General features: G+C 43.1%; 1 protein-coding gene across 1 annotated transcript in view; it reads right to left on the bottom strand.

Moving 5' to 3' along the window:
* ADGRE1 (adhesion G protein-coupled receptor E1) overlaps positions 1-13,623 on the bottom strand; it is a 59,448-nt gene that overhangs the window by 25,017 nt on the left and 20,808 nt on the right. The window contains exons 4-7 of the mRNA XM_032394680.1: positions 13,350-13,505; positions 13,114-13,233; positions 11,324-11,470; positions 9,054-9,203 (exon numbers count right to left, since the gene is read on the bottom strand). Of these exons, the coding sequence (XP_032250571.1) occupies positions 9,054-9,203; positions 11,324-11,470; positions 13,114-13,233; positions 13,350-13,505 (573 nt within the window). The remainder of the gene's footprint in view (positions 1-9,053; positions 9,204-11,323; positions 11,471-13,113; positions 13,234-13,349; positions 13,506-13,623) is intronic.

Raw genomic sequence — 13,623 nt, 5'->3', positions numbered from 1 at the left:
TCTAGAGACATCTTTGGTTGTCATGACTGGGCTGGGGGTAGGGGGTGATCTAGTGGGTAGAAGCCACAGATACTGCCAAATATCCTACAGTCCCCAGGGCAGCCCACCACCACAAAGAACTATCGAGCCCAAAATGTCAATAGCACCAGAGTCAAGGAACCCTGGCCTACTAATACAGGGGGATGCCAGGTCACCGTGGCACTATGGAGTTACCTCTCCATCTGGAGGTTTCTGAGCCATAGGGGATATATGGAATAGAATGTCCTGGGAAAAAAATAATCAGGAGGGAGGTAAGGGCAAAAGTTTTCATATTCCTCTGTCAATTCACAAAACAGGAGGAATAAACAGGCAACATCCATTAGAGGCCTGTGCAAGTATACAGTGTTTTGCACTGGGCATTACCATGGAGCATTAGGAGGAGTCCTTGGGATATGAATGTAGACTAATTTGGAGATCTCAAAGGACAGGAGAATGACCCACAGTTGGAAGGTACAGGGAAGTGGATTTCCTCTTGATATCACAGAAAACATCTCTAAACAAAGGGTGCCCTTCCTTTAATAGTGAGCTCCCCACTTACAGACACATTTAAGCATCCACTAGGTGAACGCTCGTCAGAAATAGCACAGATGGGACCTAAGCAAGATGGCGGAGGAGTAGGAGACCTAAATTTCATCTGGTCCCAGGAATTCAGCTGGATAGGGATCAAACCATTCTAAACACTTATGAACTCAACAGGAGATTGAAGAAAAGAACAGCAACAAATCTCTGAACAGAAAAGCGACCACTTTCTGGAAGGTAGGACGTGTGGAGAAGTGAATCCGAGGCAATATTCGGGAGGATAGATGGCGGGAGAGGGGGGCTCCGTTGGCCAGCTACCAGCAAGTGATAGAGCAGCGGAGCACAAAATCGGAACTTTTAGAAGTCAGCTCCGCTGAGGGACGTCACTCCAGTGGCTAAGCGAGGGGGTGGAACCCTCGTGGGGACAGTGTGGTCTCAGGACCCTCGGTGTCACAGAAAGACCAGGGGTGCCTGAGTGTGGCAGAGCTCCCAGGTATCAGAGCAGGGAAGCCGGCTGCAGAGATGGAGCCGACGAGTGGGCTCTCAGCCCTGGGTTGCCATAAACCGTGATCCGCGGCACAGTTGGGCCACTGCTCTTCCAGCAGGGACCCAACAAGCGGCAGATCCGGGGAGACTCCCCTTCCTCCCCTGGGAGGAGTGGCATGGGAGTGCACCGTGGGGATCTGCTGGGTTTGGAGACTCCACACGGGGTCGTGTGCCAGAGATAGAAATGCTCAGTCACAGGCCGGGTGAGCACGGAGTGCGGCCAGAGACCGGGGAGACGGGAGTGACTGACTGCTTTTCTCTGGGGGCTCACTGAGGAGCGGGGCCCCGAGTTCTCGTCTCCTCCGGGGCGGAGATTGGGAGGCTGCCATTTTCACTCTCGGCCTCCAAAGCTGTACGGAAAGCTTGCAGGGAACAAAAGTTCCTGAGAGCAAACCCGAGCAGATTACTTAGCCCAGACCGGCAAGGGCGGGGCAATTCCGCCTCAGCAAAGACATTTGGGAACCACAGCAACAGGCCCCTCCCCCAGAAGATCAGCAAGAACAGCCAGCCAAGACCAAGTTTACCGATCAATGAGAACGGCAGAATTCCAGAGCTAGGGGAATACTGCACATAGAATTCATGGCTTTTTCCCCATGATTCTTTAGTCTTTCAACTTTAATTTTTTTTAACTTTCTTTTTTTTTTTGAATTTTTCTTTTTCCTTTTTCAACCAACATCTTATCAATCTCTTTTTTAAAAAATCTTTTTTATTTTTCATTTTTAGAGTCATATTCTATCCCTTCATAGTAGTTAACCTTATTTTTGGTATATATATAAGTTGTTCTCTCTTTAAAATTTTGGATACAGTTTCTTCTAACAGATCAAAATATACCCTAAATCTCTAGTGTATGGCTTTGTTCTAGTCTCCTGCCTGATCACATTCTCTCCCCCTCTTTTTTCTTTAAGTCCTCTTCTTTCTTTTTTCAACCAACTTCTTATCTTATCAATTCCTTTAATAAAATCTTTTATAATTTTCATCTTTACAGTCATATTCCATCCCTTCATCGTATTAACCCTTATTTTTTGTACATATATAAGTTTTTCTTTCTTTAAAATTTTGGGAGGCACTTTCTTCTAATAGACCAAAATACGCCCCAAATCTAGTGTGTGGCACTGATCAATGCACCAGCCTGATCATATTTGATCATATTCTGTTTTTTTTTTTTTGTATGTTTTTGTTTATTTGTTTTTATCTTTTTCTTTTTCATTTTTTTTTTCTTTCTTTCCCTTTCTTTTCCCCTGGTTTCAGGTCTTTTCTGATTTGTTCAGTGTATATTTTCTGGGGATGTTGTTACCCTGTTACCATTTTGTTCTCTCATTCATCTATTCTCCTCTGGACAAAATGACAAGACGGAAAAAATCACCTCAACAAAAAGAACAAGAGGCAGTACCAACTGCCAGGGACCTAATCAATACGGACATTAGTAAGATGTCGGAACTAGAGTTCAAAATGATGATTTTAAAGATACCAACTGGGTTTGAAAAAAGCATGGAAGTTATGAGAGAAACCCTTTCTGGAGAAATAAAAGAACTAAAATCTAACCAAGTCAAAATCAAAAAGGCTATTAATGAGGTGCAATAAAAAATGGAGGCTCTAACTGCTAGGATAAATGAGGCAGAAGAGAGAATTCGTGATATAGAAGACCAAATGATGGAAAATAAAGAAGCTGAGAAAAAGAGAGATAAACAACTGGATCGCGAGGCCAGAATTCGAGAGATAAGTGATACCATAAGATGAAACAAGATTAGAATAATTGGGCTCCCAGAAGAAGAAGAAAGAGAGAGAGGGGCAGAAGGTATATTGGAGCAAATTATAGCAGAGAACTTCCCTAATTTGGGGAAGGAAACACATCAAAATCCAGGAGGCACAGAGAACCCCCCTCAAAATCAATAAAAATAGGTCAACACCCTGACATCTAATAGTAAAACTTACGAGTCTCAGAGACAAAGGGAAATCCTGAAAGCAGCTCAGGAGAAGAGATCTGTAACCTACAATGTTAGAAACATTAGATTGGCAACAGACCTATCCACAGAGACCTGGCAGGCCAGAAAGGACTGGCAGGATATATTCAGAGCATTAGATGAGAAAAATATGCAGCCAAGAATACTATATCCAGCTAGGCTGGCACTGAAAATAGAAGGAGAGATAAAAAGCTTCCAGGACAAACAAAAACTAAAGGAATTTGCAAACACGAAACCAGCCCTACAAGAAATATTGAAGAAATATTGAAAGGGGTCCTCTAAGCAAAGAGAGAGCCTAAAAGAAACATAGACCAGAAAGGAACACAGACAATATACGGTAACAGTCACCTTACAAGCAATACAATGGCACTAAATTCATATCTTTCAATAGTTACCCTTAATGTAAATGGACTAAATGCCCCAATCAAAAGACACAGGGTATCAGATTGGATAAAAAAAAACAAGACCCATCGATATGCTGTCTGCAAGAGATTCATTTTAGACCCAAAGACACCCCCAGATTGAAAGTGAGGGGGTGGAAAACCATTTACCATGCTAATGGACACCAAAAGAAAGCTGGGGTAGCAATCCTTATATCAGACTAATTAGATTTTAAACCAAAGACTGTAATAAGGGATAAGGAAGAACACTATATCCTACTTAAAGGGTGTATCCAAACAAGAATATCTAACAATTGTAAATATCTATGCCCCTAACATGGGAGCAGCCAATTATATAAGCCAATTAATAACAAAAGCAAAGAAACACATCGACAGCAATACAATAATAGTGGGGGACTTTAACACCCCCATCACTGAAATGGACAGATCAAGATCATGTAAGCAAAAGATCAACAAGGAAATAAAGACTTTAAATGACACACTGGACCAAATGGACTTCACAGATATATTCAGAACATTCCATCCCAAAGCAACAGAATACATATTCTTCTCTAGTGCCCATGGAACATTCTCCAGAATAGATCACATCCTAGGTCACAAATCAGGTCTCAACTGGTACCAAAAGATTGGGATCATTCCCTGCATCTTTTCAGACCACAATGCTTTGAAACTAGAACTCAATCACAAGAGGAAAGTCAAAAAGAACTCAAATACATGGAGGCTAAAGAGCATCCTACTAAAGAATGAATGGGTCACCCAGGAAATTAAAGAAGCATTAATAAAATTCATGGAAACCAATGAAAATGAAAACACAACTGTTCAAAATCTTTGGGATGCAGCAAAGGCAGTCCTAAGAGGAAAGTATATAGCAATACAAGCCTTTCTCAAGAAACAAGAAAGGTCTCAAATACACTACCTAACCCTACACCTAAAGGAGCTGGAGACAGAACAGCAAATAAAGCCTAAACCCAGCAGGAGAAGAGAAATAATAAAGATCAGAGCAGAAATCAATGAAATAGACACCAAAAGAACAGTAGAACAGGTCAACGAAACTAGGAGCTGGTTCTTTGAAAGAATTAACAAGATTGATGAACCCCTGGCCAGACTTATCAAAAGGAAAAGAGAAACGACCCAAATAAATAAAATCACGAATGAAAGAGGAGAGATCACAACCTACACCAAAGAAATACAAACAATTATAAGAACATATTGTGACCAACTATATGCCAGCAAATTAGATAATCTGGAAGAAATGGATGCATTCCTAGAGATGTATCAACTACCAAAACTGAACCAGGAAGAAATAGAAAACTTGAACAGACCTATAACCACTAAGGAAATTGAAGCAGTCATCAAAAATCTCCCAACAAACAAAAGCCCAGGGCCAGATGGCTTCCCAGGGGAATTCTACCAAACATTTAAAGAAGAATTAATACTTATTCTTTTGAAACTGTTCCCAAAAATAGAAATGGAAGGAAAACTTCCAAACTCGTTTTACGAAGCCACCATTACCTTAATCCCAAAACCAGACAAAGACCCCATCAAAAAGGAGAATTACAGACCAATATCCTTGATGAACATGGATGCAAAAATTCTCACAAAATACTAGCCAATAGGATCCAACAGTACATTAAAAGGATTATTCACCACAACCAAGTGGGATTTATCCCTGGGCTGCAAGGTTGGTTCAACATCCACAAATCAATCAATGTGATACAATACATTAATAAAAGAAAGAACAAGAACCATATGATCCTCTCAGTAGATGCAGAAAAAGCATTTGACAAAGTACAGCATCCTTTCTTGATCAAAACTCTTCAGAGTATAGGCATAGAGGGTACATACCTCAATATCATAAAAGCCATCTATGAAAAACCCACAGCAAATATCATTCTCAATGGGAAAAAACTGAGAGCTTTCCCCCTAAGGTCAGGCACACGGCAGGGATGTCCACTATCACCACTGCTATTCAAAATAGTATTAGAAGTCCTAGCCACAGCAATCAGACAACAAAAAGAAATCAAAGGCATCCAAATCGGCAAAGAAGAAGTCAAACTCTCACTCTTTGCAGATAATATGATACTTTATGTGGAAAACCCAAAAGACTCCACCCCAAAACTGGTAGAACTCATACAGGAATTCAGTAAAGTGGCAGGATATAAAATCAATGCACAGAAATCAGTGGCATTCCTATACACCAACAACAAGACAGAAGAAAGAGAAATGAAGGAGTCAATCCCATTTACAATTGCACCCAAAACCATGAGATACCTAGGAACAAATCTAACCAAAGAGGCAAAGAATGTGTACTCAGAAAACTATAAAATACTCATGAAAGAAATTGAGGAAGACACAAAGAAATGGAAAAACGTTCCATGCTTATGGATTGGAAGAACAAATATTGTGAAGATGTCAATGCTACCTAGAGCAATCCACACATTCAATGCAACCCCCATCAAAATACCATCCACTTTTTTCAAAGAAATGGAACAAATAATCCTAAAATTTGTATGGAACCAGAAAAGACCCCGAATAGCCTGAGGAATGTTGAAAAAGAAAAGTAAAGCTGGCAGCATCACAATTCTGGACTTCAAGCTCTATTACAAAGCTGTAATCATCAAGACAGTATGGTACTGTCACAAAAACAGACACATAGACCAATGGAACAGAATAGAGAGCCCAGAAATGGACCCTCAACTCTATGGTCAGCTAATCTTCAACAAAGCAGGAAAGAATGTCCAATGGAAAAAAGACAGTCTCTTCAACAAATGGTGTTGGGAAAATTGGACAGCCACATGCAGAAGAATGAAACTGGACCATTTCCTTACACCACACACAAAAATAGACTCCAAATGGTTGAAAGACCTAAATGTGAGACAGGAGTGCATCAAAATCCTAAAGGAGAACACAGGCAGCAACCTCTTCGACCTCAGCCGCAGCAACTTCTTCCTAGAAACATCGCCAAAGGCAAGGGAAGCAAGGGCAAAAATGAACTATTGGGGCTTCATCAAGTTAAAAAGCTTTTGCACACTGGGGCGCCTGGGTGGCTCAGTCGTTAAGCACCTGCCTTCGGCTCAGGTCATGATCCCAGGTTCCTGGGATCGAGCCCCTCATCGGGCTCCCTGCTCTGCGGGAAGCCTGCTTTTCCCTCTCCCACTGCCCCTGCTTGTGTTCCCTCTCTCTCTATGTCTCTCTCTGTCAAATAAATAAATAAAATCTTAAAAAAAAAAAAAAAAAAACTTTTGCACAGCAAAAGAAACAGTCAACAAAACCAAAAGACAACCAACAGAATGGGAGAAGATATTTGCAAATGACATATCAGATAAAGGGCTAGTATCCAAAATCTATAAAGAACTTCTTAAACTCAACACCCAAAGAACAAATGATCCAATCAAGAAATGGGCAGAAGACATGAACAGACATTTTTCCAAAGAAGACATCTAAATGGCCAACAGACACATGAAAAAGTGCTCAACATTGCTCAGCATCGGGGAAATCCAAATCAAAACCTCAATGAGATACAATCTCATACCAGTTAGAATGGTTAAAATTAACAAGTCAGGAAATGACAGATGTTGGTGGGGATGCGGAGAAAGGGGAACTCTCCTACACTGTTGGTGAGAATGCCAGCTGGTGCAGCTACTCTGGAAAACAGTATGGAGGTTCCTCAAAAAGCTGAAAATAGAGCTACCATACAACCCAGCAATTGCACCACTGGGTATTTACCCCAAAGATACAAATGTAGGGATCTGAAGGGGTACATGCACCCCAATATTTATAGCAGCAATGTCCACAATATCTTAACTGTGCAAAGAGCCAAGATGTCCATCAACAGATGAATGGATAAAGAAGATGTGGTCTATATATACAATGGAATATTATGCGGCCATCAAAAGGAACGAAATCTTGCCATTTGCAACGATGTGGCTAGAACTGGAGGGTATTATGCTGAGCAAAATAAGTCAATCAGCGAAAGACATGTATCATATGACCTCACTGATATGAGGAATTCTTAATCTCAGGAAACAAACTGAGGGTTGCTGGAGTGGTGGGGGGTGGGAGGGATGGGGTGGCTGGGTGATAGACATTGGGGAGGGTATGTGCTATGGTAAGCACTGTGAATTGTGTAAGACTGTTGAATCACAGACCTGTACCTCTGAAACAAATAATACATTATATGTTTAAAAAAAAAAAAGAAGAAGAAGATAGCAGGAGTTGAAGAATGAAGGGGGGGAAATCAGAGGGGGAGATGAACCATGAAAGACTATGGACTCTGAGAAACAAACTGAGGGTTCTAGAGGGGAGGGGATGGAGGGATGGGTTAGCCTGGTGATGGGTATTAAAGAGGGCACATTCTGCAAGAAAAAAAAAAGAAAGAAAGAAAGAAAAAAGAAATAGCACAGATGGGGGTGGTGGTGCCTAGGTGGCTCAGTTGGTTAAGCATCTGCCTTCGGCTCAGATCCCAGGGTCCTGGGATCGAGCCCCCCAAAGGCTCCCTGCTCAGCGGGGAGTCTGCTTCTCCTTCTCCCCCCGCCCCTACCCTCCCATGTTATCTCTCTCTCTCAAATAAATAAAATCTTTTTTAAAAAAAGAAATAGTGCCCACTGCAATTCTATACACAACTAATAAATCATTGAACACTGCATCAAAAGCTAATGATGTACTATATGTTGGCCAATTGAACACAATAATAATAATAAAAGAAATAGCACTTAAAACAAAGAAATAGCACAAGTGGAATTTACATTTTGCATATGGAGCTGGACTAGGTGCGTGGTTTTCAAAACTGTTTTAGCTGAGGAAACCTTCTTTCATGCAAAGTGAAACCTACTGAGTAGTTAAAACAAATAAGAGTGGTGATAATCTAACCGAAAAGGGGTCCTGAAAAGATGCCTAGGAGCCTGGAATGCTGTATTAGTTTATCTCTAAGGTCCCTTTCAAATTTGCCTCTTTATTGTTCTGCCTCTAACAATGTCAACAGCTGATGAAGATCAATGAATGAAAAGAAATAGAACATTTTTAATGAAAAGAAGCATGTATTTGCCCTGGGGTCAAAGAACATAAGACATGTTCTACAGTAGAGTACATCCTCCAAAGACGGCTGCCATCAATTCCTCCCTCCACTTCCTGTGTGCATTTGTTGTCCCCCAATGAGATGGGGAGTTAATTTCCCCTTCCTTGGCATCTAGGCTGGCCCCATGACTTCGGCCAGGAGAATGTGGCAGAAGTAACGTTCTGGGACTTCCAAGCCCAGGTATTACAGGAACCAGCAGTTTCTGCTTCCTTCCCTTTGCAACTTCCCTTACTGGAAACCAGCTGCCATGCTCTGAGGAAGCCCAAGAATCCATGAGGATGGGCCCATGAGGGAAACTGAGGGGCCCAGCTGAGCTCCCAGCCAGACGCCAGCACCAACTACTAGCTACGTAAGCGAGGCCATTTTGGACCTGGCAGCCATCCTAGTGACCCGGAAAAACCATTCGGTCAACCTACAGAATCATGAGCAAGCACAAAGCGTTCTTCGTAAGCCACTATGTTTCAGGGTGGATTGACATCCATCGAAAGTGCTCAGAATGCCTGGGAGCATTACCTATACATCTGAAATCCTCTGGTTTCTCAGGGGTCCAAACAGCAGGTGAAAAGAACCCAGGCAGGCAGGAGCAATTGTATTTTCCCAAGATGTTGATACAGATGGAGCTGAGGCCACAAAGAGCTGAGTTCTTGTCACATTCGTCCACATCTAGGAAGAAAACCAGTCTAAGTCAAAAGGATGAAGGATGGCGAAGCTGTGGCAATCCACAATCCCACCCAGACCAGAGCCAGTGAGTCTTCTGGGCTCTGCTCGCACCCTCCTAAAGTCTGCTGAAAGGAAGCGCAAAGAGGCAGGTCTGTGACCCACACAAATCTCCTGATGAGGCTCTCTGCAGCTTGGGATAAAATCCAAACTCCTCATTAAAACACATGACACCCCCAAGAGTCTGGTCCCACCTAAGCTCACCCAGCTTATCTTTCTTTTCTAATCCTTTAGTAATTCCTGATCCAGATTCACTGATTACCTGGAGATTCATGAAGGCTTATTCTCTTCTCCCTGAGCCTTGAACTCACTTGCCTCACTCTTTCTTTGATAAATCTCAATTCCTTTCCAAGGAATCACTACGTTATCAATAATAATAATTGAGAAGTGTCTGAGTGGAGGGGTGGAGGGCACAGACAGCCTAGGTTCAAAGCATGGCTCTGTCCTTATAGTCTGTGTGTTACTGGGTGCTGTGGACTGAATTATGCGCCCCTGCCGAATTCATATCTTAAAGCCTTAACACTCAGTGGTGTTTGGACATGGAGCCTTTGCAAGATGATGAGGTTAAGAGGAGATCTTAAGATGGGATTAATGCCCTTAAAAGAAGAGGAAAAGACACCAGAGCTCACTCTCCATAAGGACGCAGAATGAAGGCAGTCGTCCAGAAGCCAGGAAGAGAGCCCTCTCTGACCATGATCTCAGACTTCCAGCCTCCAGAATATAGAGAAAATAAATCTCAGTTGTTGAAACTGCCCTGTCTGCGGTGTTTTGTTCTGGCGGCCCTGAGCTGACTAATGCATGGGCAAGATAATTCACCTCTGTGTGTCTCAGCACCACCATCTGTCAGACGGGGATAATGATAGTACTCACCCCCTAGGGTTGTTTGGAGAATTAAATAAGGTGATATCTGTGAAGGACTCAGAAAAGAGCCTGGAGAACAGCAAGTATGAGGTAAGTGTTTGTTAACTAAAATAAAAAATTAACTGTGACATGTTGAGCTTTTTTGTGACAGGTGCTGAGGAAGGTCCTACATGCACCTGTTCAAGAAATGCTTCACAGTAGCCCCTGTGAGGTGCACACTAACATTATTTCCGTTTTTCAGATAAGGAAACTGAGGCTTCATAATTGTGCAGAGTCACACAGCCTGTGAAAGGCACACCCAGGATTTAAAATCAGGCTCTATCTGCTTCTGGACTTGTTAGAGGACAGATTCCCAGGCTGTCTTGAGTCAGAGTCTGGGAATTTGGGGATTAAGTCGATGCTGGCCCGAGGCAAGCCCCCAACCTGCGTTTCCAGATGTCGCAACCTCATTTGGAGGCAGAATAGCATGATGGTAGAGCACAGGGTGTGAAATCACACTCGGCACATTTCGGATCCTGACTTCCCTACTTCCTATCTATTTGACTGTTGTTCCAACACAATGGAGGCTCATTTTTCTCATCTGTAAAATGGGTATAAAATACACTGATACCAGGTTGTTGGGAAGACAATGAGCACGTGAATGGAAAAGCATAACACCTTGGCTGGGATCCTGCCTCCAGGCTTCTGTACCTGCTGTTTCCTCCTCCTAGAACACCCTTCCCCAGATACCCAATATTCACTCCCTCACATCCTTCACATCTTTTCTCAAATATCAATTTCTCAGCATGGTCTTTCCTTACTACTCTATTAAAAGTAGAACCCCATCCCCAGCTCTCCTTATCCACCTTTCCTGCCTTATTTATTTTATCGCCTTCAACTATTCCTGGCACACAGTATGTTCATGCATTTATGTTGCTATCTATCTCTCCCGGCACTGGATGATGGTTCCAGGAGAACAAATAGTTTTGCCTCTGTTATTCACTGCTGTATCCACCTAGAATAGTGCCTGACATATAGTAGGTGCTCAGGAAGTATTTGTTGAATGAGTGCATGAATGAATGAATGAATGAATGAGTGATTATTGGCTTCAGCTTAGCAGGTGAGGACTTTGAGCTCAACCCAGACTCATCCTGACCCCTCCCCTACCACTGTGGTCTTTGCCAACAGACTTGGATCTTGTTCCCCAACAAACCCCTCCCACCTACCTTCACATGTTTCTCCTGGGCCCTGGATGTTCACGTTTCCACTGCTAGATTCAAATCCTAGGTTGCAGACACAAGAGTAGCTTCCAGGACTGTTGTGGCAAGTCGCATGCTCTGGGCAAATTCCGGGATCAGCACATTCATCCACATCTGTTCAGTGGAAATGAAAACCCAAGTCAAAGTGAATGAAGAAATGAGAACAGGAGACTGCAAACAGAGATTTGCTGTGCATGTTCTCGCCTTCCTTCTCATCTCCCTTGCAGTTAGGCATGGCCATGAGAATAAATTCTGTCCCAACATATATAACCGGAGAGTGGTAAATAGCTCCAAAAAGTAATGACCATAGACATGGCTGTCCTTCTTTACTCTTCCCCGTACCTACACTATGGGCTGCAGATGGTGTGGTGCAATGTGACTTTTTGCCACTACTCTTTTAAGATGTGGAGCTTGTTTCCCCACATCTTGAATCTAGCTGGCCTATGATGTTCACTTGCCAATAGAATGCAGCAGAAATGATATGGTGCCAGTTCCATACTTAGACCCCTAGAGAGTTATTTGCTTCTGTTCATTCTTTGGGCTCCTTGCTTCTTCCATATGAACAAGCACTAGACTAGCCTAATGAAGAATGGGAGACAAAGTAGAAGAGAGATGGATCATCCCAGATGACCCCCCTGACATGTGAGGCAGCCCAGCCGAGATGAGCAAAGCTGACCCACAGCTGACCACAGACACATAAAAAGCCCAATAGAGACCCAAAGAACTGACCCGGCAGAGCCCAACCTAAACTTTGAATGCACAGAATAGAAAGCCAAATAGATGGTGTTTGTTTCTAGCTACTGACTTTCAGGGTGATTTGTTACTCAGCAATAGCTAACTGCTACAGATGGATCAGAAAAATCAGAGAGGACTTCAAATATCTCTCATTCCAAGCCAAGGGGATGTGATAAGGTCTTGATCACTCCATGCCTTACTTGATGGAGTCACCCTCCCTACAAATGAGCATGATAGCACTGCACCAGACTCAGGAAGATGGAGCCCTTGCATCTTGTGAGAATATTCTGGCTACAGTTTGGAGGATGGATTCAAGGGGACAAAACTGGAGGAAAGGAAAGCCCAGTGAGGAGTCTGCTAAAATAACAGTGAAACCCGGACCAAGGATGGGGAAGAATGGAGAGATTTAAGACATATTTAGCAGGTAAATTCCCCAAGATATGATGACTGTTTTAATATGGAGGTGTGGTGGGGGGTTGAGGGTAACTCTCAGGTCTTGAGTCAAATACAGTTTAGTAAAAGTTCTGAAGTTTGAGTCTGAGCTCTCCCCAGGACAGTTTCTCTACCTCAGAACTACAGGCATCTGGGACCGGATTATTTTTGGTTGTAGGGAAGCTGTTCCATGCATTGCAGGGTGTTTAGCAGCATCTCTGGCCTCTCCCCCCACTGGATCACAGTAGCACCCACAACCCTCCTTCCCCACCACCAGTTGTGACAATCAAAAATGTCTCCAGACATTGCCAATATTCTCTGGAAGGATATCACTCTAGGGAGAGAGCCCTTCATCACTCTCAAGTACTGCCTGACCCACTGCTTGACTCATAGTAGGCCCTCAGCAGGAATTCAAATCCTGCCTCTTCTACTGAACAGCTTTGTATCCTTGGGGAAGTTGCTTCAATGCTCTGAGCCTTAATTTTCTCATCCCCAAAGTGAAGATCATAATCCCTACCTCACAGGATCATTAAGTAAGGTGGTTCTTAATTAATTAAGTAGGTAAATAAAGAAAAACAGGTCCTCTATACCTTCACAGATGGAGTTGTGAGAGATGAATCCAACCCGGCAGCTGCAACTGTAGCTTCCCAAGGAGTTGATACACTCAGCATGCTCTGGGCAGACACCACTGGAGAGGCATTCATTGATGTCTGAGGAGCAGTGGAGGAGAGTGAGCAGACCAAAGATTGTGTGTCTAAGGTGAGGGACACATGTACCCAACTTAAGTGGTCACTGTTCACCAAAGACCCATGCCTGAGAGCATTACCTGTGCAGGAGAAACGACCCGGATTTCCCATGACCCAGTCATTTCCGGTGGGAGAAAAGAAACCAGGGAAACAGCTGCACTTGTATCTCCCCAGAAGGTTTCTGCAGACTGAGTTAGGACCACATGGTGGGGAGCTTTGAGAACATTCATCTATATCTGGACACAGAAAGAGTTGGAGTTACAAACTTGCCTCATCATGTGTAGCAGGTTGTATTTTCAAAGATGGCAGAAATGATGTCTTCCATGCTGTATGCCCTTCATTCTATGGGAATTT

Source organism: Phoca vitulina, unplaced genomic scaffold, assembly GCF_004348235.1.
Source record: "Phoca vitulina isolate PV1807 unplaced genomic scaffold, GSC_HSeal_1.0 scaffold81, whole genome shotgun sequence".
NCBI classification, from domain to species: Eukaryota; Metazoa; Chordata; class Mammalia; order Carnivora; family Phocidae; genus Phoca; species Phoca vitulina.
The sequence above is the reverse complement of the archived record's forward strand: the minus strand, read 5'-3'. Positions and strand labels throughout refer to the sequence as shown.